Source organism: Talpa europaea (genome assembly GCF_964194135.1).
Source record: "Talpa europaea genome assembly, chromosome: X".
Classification (NCBI taxonomy): domain Eukaryota; kingdom Metazoa; phylum Chordata; class Mammalia; order Eulipotyphla; family Talpidae; genus Talpa; species Talpa europaea.
In genome coordinates, this window is record NC_140081.1 from 26,174,364 (window position 1) to 26,189,402 (window position 15,039).

At 37.2% G+C, this 15,039-nt stretch overlaps 1 protein-coding gene across 4 annotated transcripts in view; it reads left to right on the plus strand.

The window, feature by feature from the left end:
* USP9X (ubiquitin specific peptidase 9 X-linked) overlaps positions 1-14,383 on the plus strand; it is a gene marked incomplete at both ends in the record, with an annotated part of 89,626 nt that extends 75,243 nt beyond the window's left edge. For 2 of the 4 annotated variants that reach the window (XM_084258625.1, XM_084258626.1), the window contains 10 exons: positions 121-244; positions 949-1,174; positions 2,024-2,153; positions 5,597-5,782; positions 6,198-6,418; positions 6,505-6,593; positions 11,685-11,841; positions 12,007-12,243; positions 12,599-12,694; positions 14,246-14,383. In XM_084258625.1, coding sequence (XP_084114751.1) covers positions 121-244; positions 949-1,174; positions 2,024-2,153; positions 5,597-5,782; positions 6,198-6,418; positions 6,505-6,593; positions 11,685-11,841; positions 12,007-12,243; positions 12,599-12,694; positions 14,246-14,383 — 1,604 coding nt within the window. The remainder of the gene's footprint in view (positions 1-120; positions 245-948; positions 1,175-2,023; positions 2,154-5,596; positions 5,783-6,197; positions 6,419-6,504; positions 6,594-11,684; positions 11,842-12,006; positions 12,244-12,598; positions 12,695-14,245) is intronic. The other 2 variants (XM_084258627.1, XM_084258628.1) reach the window with 1 other exon arrangement.
* Between the last annotated feature and the right edge of the window lie 656 nt (positions 14,384-15,039).

The following is a 15,039-nucleotide window of genomic DNA, read 5'->3' on the forward strand; positions in this document are numbered from 1 at the left end:
CCGCAGAGGAATTTTAGCAATAGACATCTGAAATGTAGTGGATGTGTCGCCTTGTTTGAAAGTGGAGCTTAGATATAGAAATTTGTTTGATTTCCTTTTTTATCTGCATTTTATTTATAGGGCAGGATCACCTATTGCCTGAAGCAGAAGAAATCACTATGATTAGTATTCAGCTTGCTGCTAGGTTCCTCTTTACCACAGGATTTCACACCAAGAAAATAGTCCGTGGTTCTGCCAGTGATTGGTACATTGCTTTGAATTTTCATTCCTATAATAGCTAACGTTTGGTTTATGTAATATACTTTTTTTTTTTTAAACTATGATCTAGTTTTAGATTTGGAATGCAGAATAAAATTCTCTTGGTGACAATAGTGAGAGAAATCATATTAAAATATTTACTTAGATTTAAAATGGCCTATTATTCAAAAGCTGGCTTCTGCGTCTGTTTCCTTGCATCATATCTTTGACATCCATGTACGGAAGATTGCAAAATGATCTAAGTTATTTAATCATGAAATTTACTAGGTCTTAGCTTTCTTAAAGTAAATCCTGCCATAGATTATAAAGATAGGTTTAAATGAGTTTCTCAAGTTCCTAATTCTGAAAGTGTAGAGGCCATTATAATGCTTTGATTTAACAATTTTCACTTACACACTAGTAATAAATTAAGGGAAAATTGGGGGGTGGTAAAGTATTGTTTTATCATTGCACCTTTGGATGCCTTTGTTTATAGACTTTGTTAATAGATTTTTGTCACACTGTGAGAATAGACCAAGGCATAGTTTTCATCTATCATTTTAATATTAATACTAGAAGTAGCCAGGACTGGTTTCCCCCTCTAGTAGTAAAAGACCTTTGATTTTTATTTGGTTCATAGAGACCCATTCCTGTACCCAAACATGTTACTGAATTGATATTCATAGTTTTTTTTGTTTTGTTTTGCCTCAGGTATGATGCACTGTGTATCCTCCTTCGTCATAGCAAGAATGTACGTTTTTGGTTTGCTCACAATGTTCTTTTTAATGTTTCAAACCGCTTCTCTGAATACCTTCTGGAGTGCCCTAGTGCAGAAGTAAGGGGTGCGTTTGCTAAACTTATAGTTTTCATTGCACATTTTTCCTTGCAAGATGGGCCATGTCCTTCACCTTTTGCATCTCCTGGACCTTCCAGTCAGGTAATTTATACAGCTTTCTTTTTTTCTTTTTCTTTCTTTCTTTTTTTTTTTTTTTTTTTTTTTTTAAGATTTATTTATGCATATAAGTACTGGGGTGGAGACCCGAGGTGCAGGGGGGTGAGCGGATTCACCAAAGACAGAGTAGGGAGCAGAACAGGCAGATCAACTGAAATACACTGCTGAGGGGAGCAGTGGGTGAGACAGGTGAGGTCTGCTGCGCCTTGTGGGTCTCCTCCCTGGCCAGGAATAGAACTCAGGCCATTAAATCTGTATGTAGTGCTGAGACTTAACCCTTATGCCACCAGGGAGGCCCCTGTGCGTGCAGCTTTCTTTCTAATGATTGAATGCTTACAAATAAATTCCTGAAAGCTGAAGTCACAAATATATTTATATGTTTGCTATGTTTACTTGATGTGTGTGTGCATGCATGGTATACACCACACATTCTTATGTCTATGGGTTCCATTTAAAGTACTTCATTGCAATGAAGTTACCTCTTCAAAAACATAATAGAATTGTTTCTGTTAATTCAGTTACTTAATTGCACAGTTTTATAGAATGTTTTTAAAATTGATGTTGGTTTTTTTTTTTTTTTTTTTTTTTTGAATGGACTAACATTTTTTAAAAATTAGCAACAGTGTGAAGGCTCTATAGTGAAATCTACCTCACATCTTCATTCCCTTTTCTAAAAAGCAACCCTTTTCTTGGGTGATCAGTCCTTCCAGAAATTTCTGCCTGTACTCAACTTATATGTGTATGTCCCTATAAATCTGTATGTCCCTTTTTGACACAAATGAATTATACCTGCACCTTGTTGCTGAAAAACAGGCAATGTTTTATCATTTACAGGCTTATGACAACCTAAGCCTGAGTGATCACTTACTAAGAGCAGTACTAAATCTCTTGAGAAGGGAAGTTTCAGAGCATGGGCGTCATTTACAGCAGTATTTCAACCTGTTTGTAATGTATGCCAACTTAGGTAAGAATTTGTTTTCATAATTCTATTTCAATGTATTAAATAGTGAAATCATTAAAGTCAAGTGATGGCATATAACCTGGTCCAAAGTAGAAGCTGTATTCTGTAAAGTCTATTGTGAATTTTTTCTGAGCCTTTACTACAATTTTCACCTTGTACTTTATGGTTCTTTATCATGTGTAATACTGCAGTAGACACAGGTCAGAATCTGCATCTTAATTGTGTTTTTATCCCCTAGAGTATTGATTCCAGGTCTCTAGTTTTCTTTGAAAATATTGATTGCTAGGCCTCATTGAATCAGAATTCTCAAAGCGTAGTACAAGGAGTCCATATTTTCAAAATATCCCAGATGATTGTAATACTAAATTTGGGCAAAGGACTTATTGTATGTATCGTTTTTTTGTTAAAGTGAGCTAAAATTACTCAAATTCACTTAAAGTACCTTCTTACTGATTTGTTACTACTTCTATAAATTCTTCTCAGAGTAACCCGCTCCTTCTAAGATCACCTGATCATTTCAGTGATTCCTTAACACTTAACTTTGAAATACACTATGCTGTCTTATACTTATTCTGTTGTTTTTGATAGCTTTCAAATTTTTGGTTTGCCTCCCTGGCTAATTTGTAAAGATAAGAGTTTTGCACAGTAGCCCTCAAAAAATGTTGATTGAATAGATGCGTAGTAGGTAATATCATCAAGAATCCTTTCATTGTCATTTTGGTGTTTGGTTTGGGGAGGGTAAGTTTCATAATTGAAATTATAAGAAATATATATCAGTTAATCAGGTGTTCTTACTTAATCCCAAAATGACAGTCAGTCAGTCTAGTTAGAATTAATTTGGCCAAATTGGGAGACTTTAGCAGATAGTTTTGAATAAAAAGATTTTTTTTAAAATACCTTGCCCAAAATTAAGTTATATCCCCGTCATTTCAGGGATTTTTTTGCGTGTGAACCTTCACTAATGAATTACCAATTGATCTGTGGCCCTTTTAACATAAGCAACATTCTACTTTCCCTCTGTAGTTTGTCTTTTTTCCCCTTAGTTTTCTATTCTGGAGATGCTTGAATGTTTGTGCTTGAGAAGAGAAGTTTTATTACACACAAACATAAGTGGAATGTGTATTTCAAACTTTGAAATACCAAATTTCAGCATTCAGGAAATTCCTATTTTGTTCAACTACCTTTTCAGAGATTGCCTGTCCGCAAAGCATACATCATGGTCCATAATGAAATCTAACAAATTTTTCTGTTAAAAACAAACTTGAATCTATGTTTTAATATGAAATCCTTAGCATCAGAGATGTTTGGGAGTTCAGAATTGTTGAATTTAGGAAAGGTAAGGCATTGCATATATCATGCATTATGTAATATCCCTATAGCAGGGTTTAAGACAGCACTTTGAAATCATAAACATTAATATTTCCATTAATTAGGGATGTATAGCCTCTTTGTCAGTTGTGGCCAAATTTTCCCACCAACCAAACACAGTTTGACTCCAGTATTTATGATTAGAGCTTTTTGAATCTCAGGATTTCACATACAGGATTGTAGGGCCTGCATAATTATATTTCTTAAACCGTAGCAATAATTAAGACAATCTACTCTCTAGAGGGGTATAGAAACAAAGAGGTAATTGCCATAAAAAATATGTTAATGGCAATAATAAGGTAAATATAAAATGTTATGAAAGTATATCGTAGGGATGCCTGACCAGATAGACTTAATAGAGAAGTAGATATGAGTTAACCAGACTTAATAGAGAAGTAGATATGAGAATTGGTTGCTTGAGTTTCCCATCAAGAATGATAACAGATGCAAACAATTGCAATAATTTTTTTTTTAAGATTTATTTATGTATAAAGAGTTGGGGTGTAGGCCAGAGGTGCGGGGGAGTGAGAGAATTAACCAGAGACAGAGTGGGGAGCAGAACAGGCGGGTCTACTGAAATACACTGCTGTGGGGAACAGCAGGCGAGACAGGAGAGGTCTGCTGCACCATGTGTAGTGCAGCTCTCTGGCCAGGGATTGAACTCATGCCGCAGTGTCTGTGGATAGCTTCATAGTGCTGACTTAATCCCTTGTGCCACCAGGGAGGCCCAGACTTGGAATAAATTACAGTGACTCTTACAGGAAATGAAGTTATTCAGTCTGACTGGAACTGATGTAAGATGGAAATGACAGGATTGATGAGCAGGATTCTCTGATCTCCTGATCTCCTGATCAGAGAATCCTAGTGAAGGATTCTGGGTTTTATCCTAAGGGCATTTGATGATAGACTTTTGTAGCATTTCAGAAGACATACCTTTTGAAAAGACCACTGAGCTAGGACTAGAGATTGTTAAAATGATCTGTAGATAGAAGATTGTTGTGGCCTGTACATGGGAAATGGCAGTGAGGGGGATACAAGTAGACAAGTTCTGGCACTATTTATTAGAAGTAGAGTCTATGGAATTTGGTGATTGGATATTCAAGGGAGGGGAACATGGAAGAGATGTTAAGAATGATACCCAGGATTCTGTCTTGATGAACTGATCAGATAGTAGTGCCAGGCAGCAAGAGGGGAAATGCATGAAAAGAACATGAGTGAGGAGGAAAATCCGAGTTCATTTTGGGCAAACTGAACTCAAATAGAAATGTGTGTAAAACAGTAAGATATTTGTCTGGAATTTTTTTTTTGAATTATCTGAATGAAAATAGCTGAAACTTAAAGCCATTAGAGTGGGTTTGACCATCTAGGGAAAGCATACAGTGTGAGAAGATAGCTTGGCATGGGAACTTTTGAAAATCATCAATTTTTCAGAGACAGGAAGGAGAAAAGACTCACAAATGAGACCAAGTAAAAAGAGAAGAGGTAGAAAGAAAATGAGAGGAATAAAAAAATGAGGAAGTAGTTGTGGTTTGAGAATTATTCCTTACCTTTACACCAGGGAATGAAGGGGCAGAAAACAAATGGGCATGGGTTGATAGGGAAAGTGAGAAAGTAGACATCTTTTTCAAGAAGCTGGCTGTGCAAGAAAGAAAAGTGACAAGCTATTCATGAAAGAATTCTTCTCAGTTTAGTTTTGTCATTCTACCTAACAATAAGAATTGTAGTCTAGACTTTGCCCCCCCCCCAACTGTAGAACATGTTTACCTTCCTGTGCCCAATATGATTGCAATGCCATAGTCATCATCACTATTTAACTCTTTTAATACTTAAATCTAATTATACTAGCTCGGTAAATTTTCTGTTCTGATTATATAATACTCTGAATGCTAAGTAAAGATAATCTGCTCCTGATCATAAAAATGATAGGAAAATGTTATAGATAACTAAATAATTATGTATAAATGATTAATTATGAATAGAATTTGTGTGAATAATTATGTGCTTAATTTAGCCCTCACCATCCTAATTATTTTCCTCATTATTCTCGCTTTCTTCCCATTTCTCCCTTCCATTTGTAGGTGTGGCAGAAAAGACACAGCTTCTAAAATTGAGTGTACCTGCTACCTTTATGCTTGTGTCTTTAGATGAAGGTCCAGGTCCTCCAATCAAATATCAGTACGCAGAATTAGGCAAATTATACTCGGTAGTGTCACAGCTGATCCGCTGTTGTAATGTCTCCTCAAGAATGCAGTCTTCAATCAATGGTAATTATAATACTCCATTCTTTAAAATGATTTTCAAATACAACTGGGCATATGTACTACTTTGTTTAAATGTAAAACAAAAGTCCATACTTAGGAATATTTTATTCTTTTTATAGTATTTTGTGTCCTATACCTTTTTCACATGTTTGAAGAGGACTTTTTTCTATCTACTTGATACTGAGATGGATGATCTTATTTATGAAGTAATTTACCAGTGTTGGCATTTAAATTTGGGATTTTATTATCTTGGTATACCAATGATCAGTGATGCCTTCTTTATTATACTTAGGAAATTTGACTTAAAATGTTATTTTTCTAAAATTAAAACAATCATAAGCTGTTTTTCTATGGTGAAAGCCTGTACATTATTATAGAGAAGTCTTAGTTTTTCACTAATGGCAAATCTGATTTCTAGGTAATCCTCCTCTTCCCAATCCTTTTGGTGATCCTAATTTATCACAACCTATAATGCCAATTCAGCAGAATGTGGCAGACATTTTATTTGTAAGAACAAGTTATGTGAAGAAAATCATTGAGGACTGCAGTAACTCAGAGGAAACAGTCAAGTTGCTTCGTTTTTGCTGCTGGGAGAATCCTCAGTTCTCATCTACTGTCCTCAGTGAACTACTCTGGCAGGTTAAAGAAAAATAAACATTCATCCGTCTCTAATTTGATTTGTTATCTCTTGAAAAAGTTCTTCACCATTTCTTGCCTGTTTTTAGGTTGCGTATTCCTACACTTACGAACTCCGGCCCTATTTGGATCTGCTTTTGCAAATCTTACTTATTGAGGACTCTTGGCAGACTCACAGGTAGATACCCTTTTTCCTTATTTGGCCGAGTTTTAGGCATAACTAAAGTTGCCAGTCAGAACACAATTTTTACCTCTCAGGTAGCTAATGTTTTAAACAAAAACAAAAATGAGTAAAAGGTTTACCCATTTCCTCATAATTTTATTTCATTTTTTTTATTCTCTCATGGCCCAAGTTTCATACATAGTATGCTTTTAAGTTTCATTAATTACGCTCTAGGGTTATTTTTGTATTAAATTTTAGATTTACTCATATGAGATAACATTTGATTATCTAAAAATATTATGTAAAAAATCCTCATTATTTGTGGTAGCTGTGTTCTGTAAACACAGCAAGAGTGCATACTGAACATACAAGTATCTGGTTACATTCTTACCAGCCGGTCAACACATAACCTTTATGTCTCTGTTTAATGACACCTTATTTAATATTACTCAATGTTGAATTCATGATAACTGGTGTGGAACAAAGCTTATATAACACGTACTTTACAAGGAATGTCACAGCCTTTTTGTATTTAGTAACTCTTAGACAGTACTTAAAGCACTACATATTGGGCATTTTGAACAGTGAAAGAAACAAAGCACACAGGTAGAAAAAGGGCACTAAATAAATAGCAAAAAGGACACTTATTTACAGTATGCCTGAAACAAGGCAGTGTCACTTGTTTCAGTTTGGAACATGAGTATTGATTGGGTGACTGAAATCTTTTGCCGCTGTGTGTGACCATGAAGGCACTTTGAGTATTGATTTTTGCTGTTAGAAATAAAGTTCAGGGCCTCTCTGGTGGCTCAAGGCGTTAAGCACAGCACTGTGAAGCTATCCACAGCCTCTGCAGCATGAATTTGATTACTGGCCGGCCAGGGAGCTACCCACATGGCACAGCAGACCTCTCCTGTCTCGCTTGCTGCTCCCCTCAGCAATGTATTTCAGTCTGCCTGTTCTGTTCCCCACTGTCTCTGGTGAATCCTCTCGCCCCCGCCCCCGCCCTGTACCCAGTTCTTGTATGCATAAATAAATCTTTAAAAAAAAAGTTCAAGTAGGCAAATTTGCATTATTTGATATGATTTGTTTTAATTTATGAGGAGTTTGGAGCGGGTTTTTTTTATTTTAATATTTATGCATACAAGAGCTGGGGTACAGGCCATAGATGTGGGGGGTGAGAAGGATCCACCAGAGACAGAGTGGAGAACAGAACAGGCAGATAGACTGAAATACACTCCTGAGGGGAGCAGCGGGCGAGTCAGAAGAGGTCTTCTGCGCTGTGTGGGTTGCTCCCTGGCCGGCCAGGGATTGAACACGTGCTGCAGAGGCTTTGGATTGCTTCATAGTGCTGTGCTTAACCAGGGAGGCCTTGGAGCGGGTTTTTAAGAACTAAAGTTATCTGGCTTAATTCAAGCTTTCTCCAGAATTCCTTTGGGGGGACGGGAGGCAGTAAGAGCAGTAAGTACAGTATAATTAATCCCTAGAGTTACATAGTAGATTATGAATTGTAGTTGACAACACTGACAAATTTTATAACACCCCTTTACACATGGAGGATAGTGTAACAGCTTATTTTGGGAAACTGTTCAAAATCTATATAACAGATTACCACCTATCTGTCAATATAATGATTAAAGTAGAAACTTGAAAAGTTCTATAACAACAAAATGCTTAAAAAGTCTTAGTAGGGGCCTCCCCGGTGGCGCAGCGGTTGAGCGCTGGGTTGCGAAGCTGCCCGCGGCCTCTGCAGCGCCGGTTCGATCCCCGGCTGCTCCCCGGCCACCTGAGGAGGGTCCCACATGGCGCAGACCTCGCCTGCCGCCCGCTGCTCCCCTCAGCGGTGTACTTCGCTTCTGCCTGCTCTGCTCCCCGCTCTGGCTCTGGTGAATTCTCTCACCCTCCCGCGCTTCTGACTGTACCCAGTGCATGTATAAACAAGCAAACAAACAAACAAATAAATAAATAAAACATGCCTCTATTAAAAAAAAAAAGTCTTAGTAGGGGTTACAAGTGCTAGAATTCATGAATTTTTTCAAATTATCTCTAAAATTGCCATCATGGATTTCAAGCAATTGAAGGAATATTGTAAAAATAGCATTAAGCCAAAAACCCATTTTCATGAGCCAAAACTCAGTACTGAACTGTAGTCATTTATTTTGAGCACTATGTAGTACCCTGCTAAGTATCATCAAAGGGTTTGAAATGTTTTGAGTAGTTTTAATGGAATCTTAATTTTTAAATGCTAGGTTTTTAAATATTGTAAGCATTTATAGCTTTAGACCAATTGTGACCCATATTAGCTATTCGTGTTCATTAAAGCAAGTGGTAGTAGTGAAAACACATGATGCATTCTATATGAGAGTTTTGTCTAATGAGATTAGTATGGTATTGTTACACATCACTAGCCCAAGCTTGAAAGATAACGTTCTCATAGCAAGCTTTTATTTACTCAGTAAACAGTGTTTCAAATATTTATGGAGCATCTTGCATGTGTCCAGCAGTGCTAGGTATTAGCATGAAAGGCAAAGATGATAATGATAAACTGACTTGAAAGCAGGTGATACTAATAGGGAAAAAAACATGATGTGGCAGAAACAGTAGTGTCCCACCTTAATATCATTTTAGTAAATGAAGGTATAAACAGAAAATGATTATACTTCAGTGTTTCAGATTAAACAACAAAAAGCCTATATACAAGGTTTATTGGTCTGAAATGATTGAACTTTACATAACTTGCCGAAGTAGTGATTTCCAAACAAAACATAATGCAGGGGGAAAGACTTCCATTTTGAATTGGAACCTTCTATTAAGCAAAAATATGTACCTAAGTGTTTACTGACTATATAGGTAATGTTTCTTTATTGGGGTAAAATTCACCATTTTAGCCTTTTTAAAGTATACAATTCTATGGCTTTTAGTACATTTAGAAAGTTGTGCAACCATGGCCCCTACCTATAATACTAGAACATTTTTGTCACCACAAAAGGAAATCCTATACCCAGTCCAAATAGTTATTCCCGGGCCTCCCTGGTGGCGCAGCAGTTGAGCGCTGGGTTGCAAAGCTGCCCGCAGCCTCTGCAGCGCCGGTTCGATCCCCGGCTGCTTAGCGGTGTACTTCGGTCCTTCTGCCTGCTCTGCTCCCCGCTCTGGTGAATTCTCTCACCCTCCCGAGCTTCTGACTGTACCCAGTGCTTGTATAAATAAATAAATAAATCTTAAAAAACAAAACAAAAAAAAAACAGTTATTCCCTATTCCACCCACCCCCTCACAATCATTAATTGGCTTTCTCTCTAAATTTGCCTATCCATAGGCAAAATGCCCAGAACTTACCTGGCTATTGCATATAAACAGAATCATACACTATGTGTCAGGTTCGTTTGACTTAGCATGATGTTTTCAAGTTCATCCAAGTTAACACTGCATTCCTTTTTATGACTCAGTAGTATTATTTATCAAGTCATCATTGATGGACATTGAGAGTAGAATTGCCCTCTTTTTTTCTTAAAAGTTTTTTAAATTGTAAAATATGACAAAATTTACCCTTTTTAAGTGTACAGTTCAGTGATATTAAGTATATATACAGTGCTTTGCTACCATCACCACTATCCATCTCCAGGACTTACCCAAACTGAAACTGTATATGCATTAAATAATTCTCATTCCCCTTTCCCCCAGCCCCTTGGTAGCCACTATTCTTTCTGGGATTTTTGCCTAAACTAGGCACCTCAAATAGGTGAAATCATATATTTTTCCTTTCAAGGCTGGCTTACTTCATTTAACATTAATATCTTCAAGGCTCATCTATATTGTGGCTTATCTCAGAATGGCATTCCCTTTTTAAGGCTGAATGAATAATGTTCCTCTGTATGTGTAAGGCTTTCACATTTTGTTTACTGGCATGTGATGTTTTTAAAACAAATAGGGTTCATTTTTTTTTTTTTTTTTTTTAAAGATTAGGAATGTCCTTGATCTTTTTTTTTTTTTTTTTTTTATAGAGGCATGCTTTATTTATTTGTTTGCTGGTTTGTTTGTTTGTTTGTTTTTACATGCACTGGGTACAGTCAGAAGCGCGGGAGGGTGAGAGAATTCACCAGAGCCAGAGCGGGGAGCAGAGCAGGCAGAAGGTCCGAAGTACACTGCTGAGGGGAGCAGCGGGCGGCAGGAGAGGTCTGCACGCCATGTGGGACCCTCCTCTGGTGGCCGGGGAGCAGCCGGGGATCGAACCGGCGCCGCAGAGGCCGCGCGCAGTTTCGCCACCCAGCGCTCAACCGCTGCGCCACCGGGGAGGCCCAGGGTTCATTTTTGTCTTTAAAATAATTTTTTGAACTGGCTATCATGGGAAGAACAGGAAACAGCTGATTGTATATTGTTCTGTCATACTTCAGCAGGCGCTAAAGTGAAAGCCTTTGTTGGCAAAGCAGCCAGATTGTACTGTTGCTGGTGAAAATTGCTTTGACTACCATATATTCTCATTATTCGAATTTAATTCTGTACTTCCAAATTAAGTCACTGTTTCAAAGTCATTGAATCCTAACTTCACAAATGCAATTTTATTTTTCCTTTATTAAGGTAACATTGGTTTACAGCACTGTATATGATTTAGGGGGATAGGTTCATACCTCCTCAGATGTATGTTACCACCCTACCCATTTAATCACCCATAGTCAGTTACCATAGACCATTGTGCACCCTCCCTACTTTCTAGGACCAATTCTGCACAAAAAATGGAGTTGTGGGGTTTTTTTTGTGTTTTTTTTTTGTTTTGTTTTTAATATGAACTGACTTGAAGCAAAATCTTAAGCATAGCAGTCATAACCTTAATTTTTGTGTTAAAAGTTTGTGTTACTCTTAGGGACCTGAATAGCAAAATTATTCTGTATTAGTAATGTTGATAAAAACACAGACGCGACAGATCGCAATGCAGCTATATGACCTTGGACAACCGATTTACCCTCTCTGTAACTATTTTCTCCTCTGTATGAAGGTTTAATAATCATATTATCTAACATTAGATTGATTACATCAAACCTATTTATTGAGTGGCATATAGTATTAGCTGCCATTTGATTTTAGAAGTCTTTATTTTGTGTCTGATTCTCTTTCAGAATTCATAATGCACTTAAAGGAATCCCAGATGACCGAGATGGGCTATTTGACACAATCCAGCGTTCAAAAAATCACTATCAAAAAAGAGCATATCAGTGTATAAAATGTATGGTAGCTCTATTTAGCAATTGTCCTGTTGCTTACCAAATTCTGCAGGTGAGTTTTTTATAATTTTGTAGAAATTAAGGATTCTGTTTCAAAATAAGAGACATCAGAATTGAGTTCTCATTTTAAGTTAACTTTGAAAAGTATTCTGAATCCTTTTATTTTTATATATATATAAATATATATATTATATATATATATTGTTTTCTTTTGAAGGGCAATGGAGATCTTAAAAGAAAGTGGACATGGGCAGTGGAGTGGCTTGGAGATGAACTTGAGAGACGACCATACACTGGCAATCCTCAGTACACTTACAACAATTGGTCTCCTCCTGTGCAAAGCAATGAGACGTCAAATGGTTATTTCCTGGAGAGATCACATAGTGCTAGGATGACACTTGCAAAAGCTTGTGAACTCTGTCCAGAGGAGGTAAAAAAAAAAAAAAAAATACTGGTGTGTAACACATAGAAATGGAAGAGAACAGTCTACTTTATAGGCCAGCATTTATGTATTAATGATAATGTCTCAAAAAGCTATGTTAAAGTTTTATTTGCCTTATTGTTTACTCTGTATGATTTTAAGTTAATGAGGAAGCCTTCTTTTAGAGAAATTTCTGTGAAATATCCTAAAATGTAATATTTCTAAGAGAATCCAAGTGATTTTTTTTTTGTGTGGGGGGGTTCTCTTCAGTAAAAGTTAGTGGGTTTGATTTCTTAGGCTTTTAAAAATTTATTTCAAATACAAAAAAATTCAAAATAATCTTGGATTCACTTATGTAATATTTTATCTTTAAAATGTTTAAAATTAGGAGCCAGATGACCAAGATGCTCCAGATGAGCATGAGTCTCCTCCACCTGAAGATGCCCCATTATACCCCCATTCTCCTGGATCTCAGTATCAACAGGTTAGTAGGGGTGTGTTTGTCTTTCTATCCCTTAGAACCAATTTTCACTCTGTGATTGTGTGTGTAAAGAATGACTGGAGAGTGTGTGTGTGACTGCAAAGTAGTAGAGGGATTACGTAGACTAGTTTTGGGGGCATGATGAAAAGGAATGGTTGGAATAGGGTCATGGTATGTGTTTGAATGTGTTCATTCATGTGAACATTAAATGATGGTAACTAGTAGAAAGGATTATGATGACATTTCTGCAAATAGACTCTGAAGACCATAATATGTGGTCATGAAGGAGAACACTCCTTGTTATTTCACCCAACCAAGATTTCAGTGGCAGTAAGAAATGGTTGGGAAAAGCCAAATATTTTGACAGATTTCCATAAAATTTCCTGTAATATGAATAAGTAGGTAAATAAAATACAATTTAGGTGAACTTTCTAAATGAGAACTTCATTTCTGAAACCTAGATTTGAGTGATACCAAGCTTTTGAGGCAGGGATACTAAAAGTTAGAGGAGCATCAAAATTCCCCTTATGGGCTTGTTTTAGCAGAGTACAAGCTTCCACTCCGTAGTTCTTAACTCCAGTTCTCAAGTGGTGCTGCTGCTTAGTCTGGGAACCATAGTTTTTTTAGGATTGATTTATTTATGCATACAAGAACTGGGGTACAGGCCAGAGGTGCAGGGAGTGAGAGGATTCACCAGAGGGAGTGGGTTGCAGAACAGGTGAATTGACTGAAATACACTGCTGAAGGCATCAGCAGGCAAGACAGGAGAGGTCTGCCTCGCCATGTGGGTTGCTCCCTGGCCGCGGATCCAACTTATGCTGCAGTGGCTGCCCATAGCTTCATAGTGCTGAGACCTTAACCCCTGCGCCACCAGGGAGACCCCTGGGAACTATACTTTGAGAACTGCTGTTCAAGGCATTATTTCTTATATCTACGGGTGGATAAAGAAGCATGCTGAGTAGCTAGAAAATGCATAATCAACATTTCTTTTCATAATGCAAATTAAAGCCTAAAATAGTCTGGACTGGGCTGGCACATATGCATAGAAAATTGAGGGTTCAGGGGTTTAAAAGGTTGAAGAACTGAATCCACAAAAAGGAAAGTTACTTTCATGAGCCATGATATAGCTCATATATGAATCATGCCATTATCGTAAACATTGTTTTGTTTTCGTTAACATTCTGTATTCATGGTTATTGTCCATATAGATCTCATGATCATTTAATCCCATTTTATGATAGGAAAGTTTCAAGTAGCTTGGAAGAGTCAGAATAGATGTGTTCTACCTACCTCACAAGTCATTTTGTGAAGTTTTTTGACCACAAGCAGTGATGGACTAAACCCTTATTTGTCAGATTTTAGTCTAAATGATTTTTTTGGCACTTAAGCACTCTGGCCAAAGATACACACAGACCTGCACCACTCTTCTTTTGTGCTTTGGAGTTTGCATCTAAGCTAGGTTTTTCAAATCAATTTTTTCCCCTACCATTAGGCCAAGTATATAAGGTTAACTCATGAAAAGTTTTAACATGCAAGTCTCTTCTCTCCTCCCAGAATAACCATGTGCATGGACAGCCATACACAGGCCCAGCAGCACATCACATGAACAACCCTCAAAGAACTGGCCAACGAGCACAAGAAAGTTACGAAGGCAGTGACGAAGTGTCCCCACCTCAGACGAAGGATCAGTGAAATGCACATAATTATTAACTGGTTCCATCAAGACTGTGCACCCAGGCCTTACAGTCCAACCTTTTTCTGTGTCTGGCTAATATTTAAAACTAGAAAAACTATTCCTAATCAACATGGAGTGGAGAGTTTATTCACTGTCTTATCTGCAGAAATTTGCTGTCAATATATAACCCGCCTGCAGTGGAAAGTGTATAGTGTTTTGTAATAAATGGCCTGATGCTAATGTGTAAATGGCAAAGGTGTATATAGTATATTAATGTTTGACTGTTAATTCTTAAGCAAGAAACTTTTTTCTTGATGAGACTCACAGATCTACAAAAACTACAAAAGTTAATTTTCTTGTTACACCCATTGCACTCTGCAGCCAGTGTTGCCTGCCTCATGGCAGTTGGATCAACTCCTTTACAATACAAAAACAAAACCAACAGCAACAAAACAGAGCCTGTCCATGTCAACCGCACCAATAGTTTCATGTTAATTCTTTGCCACTGGAGACAGTTTTACTTATGAGCAATGTAAGGCTGGTAACCTTTAAATTATTTGGTTGATGTGGAAGGTTGGTGATGTAACATTGTTTCTAGATCTTTTTCATTGCCTTTTTATTCTGATATTAGGTTAATCACATTGAAGCTATAGTTATGCTGTAACATTTAGCA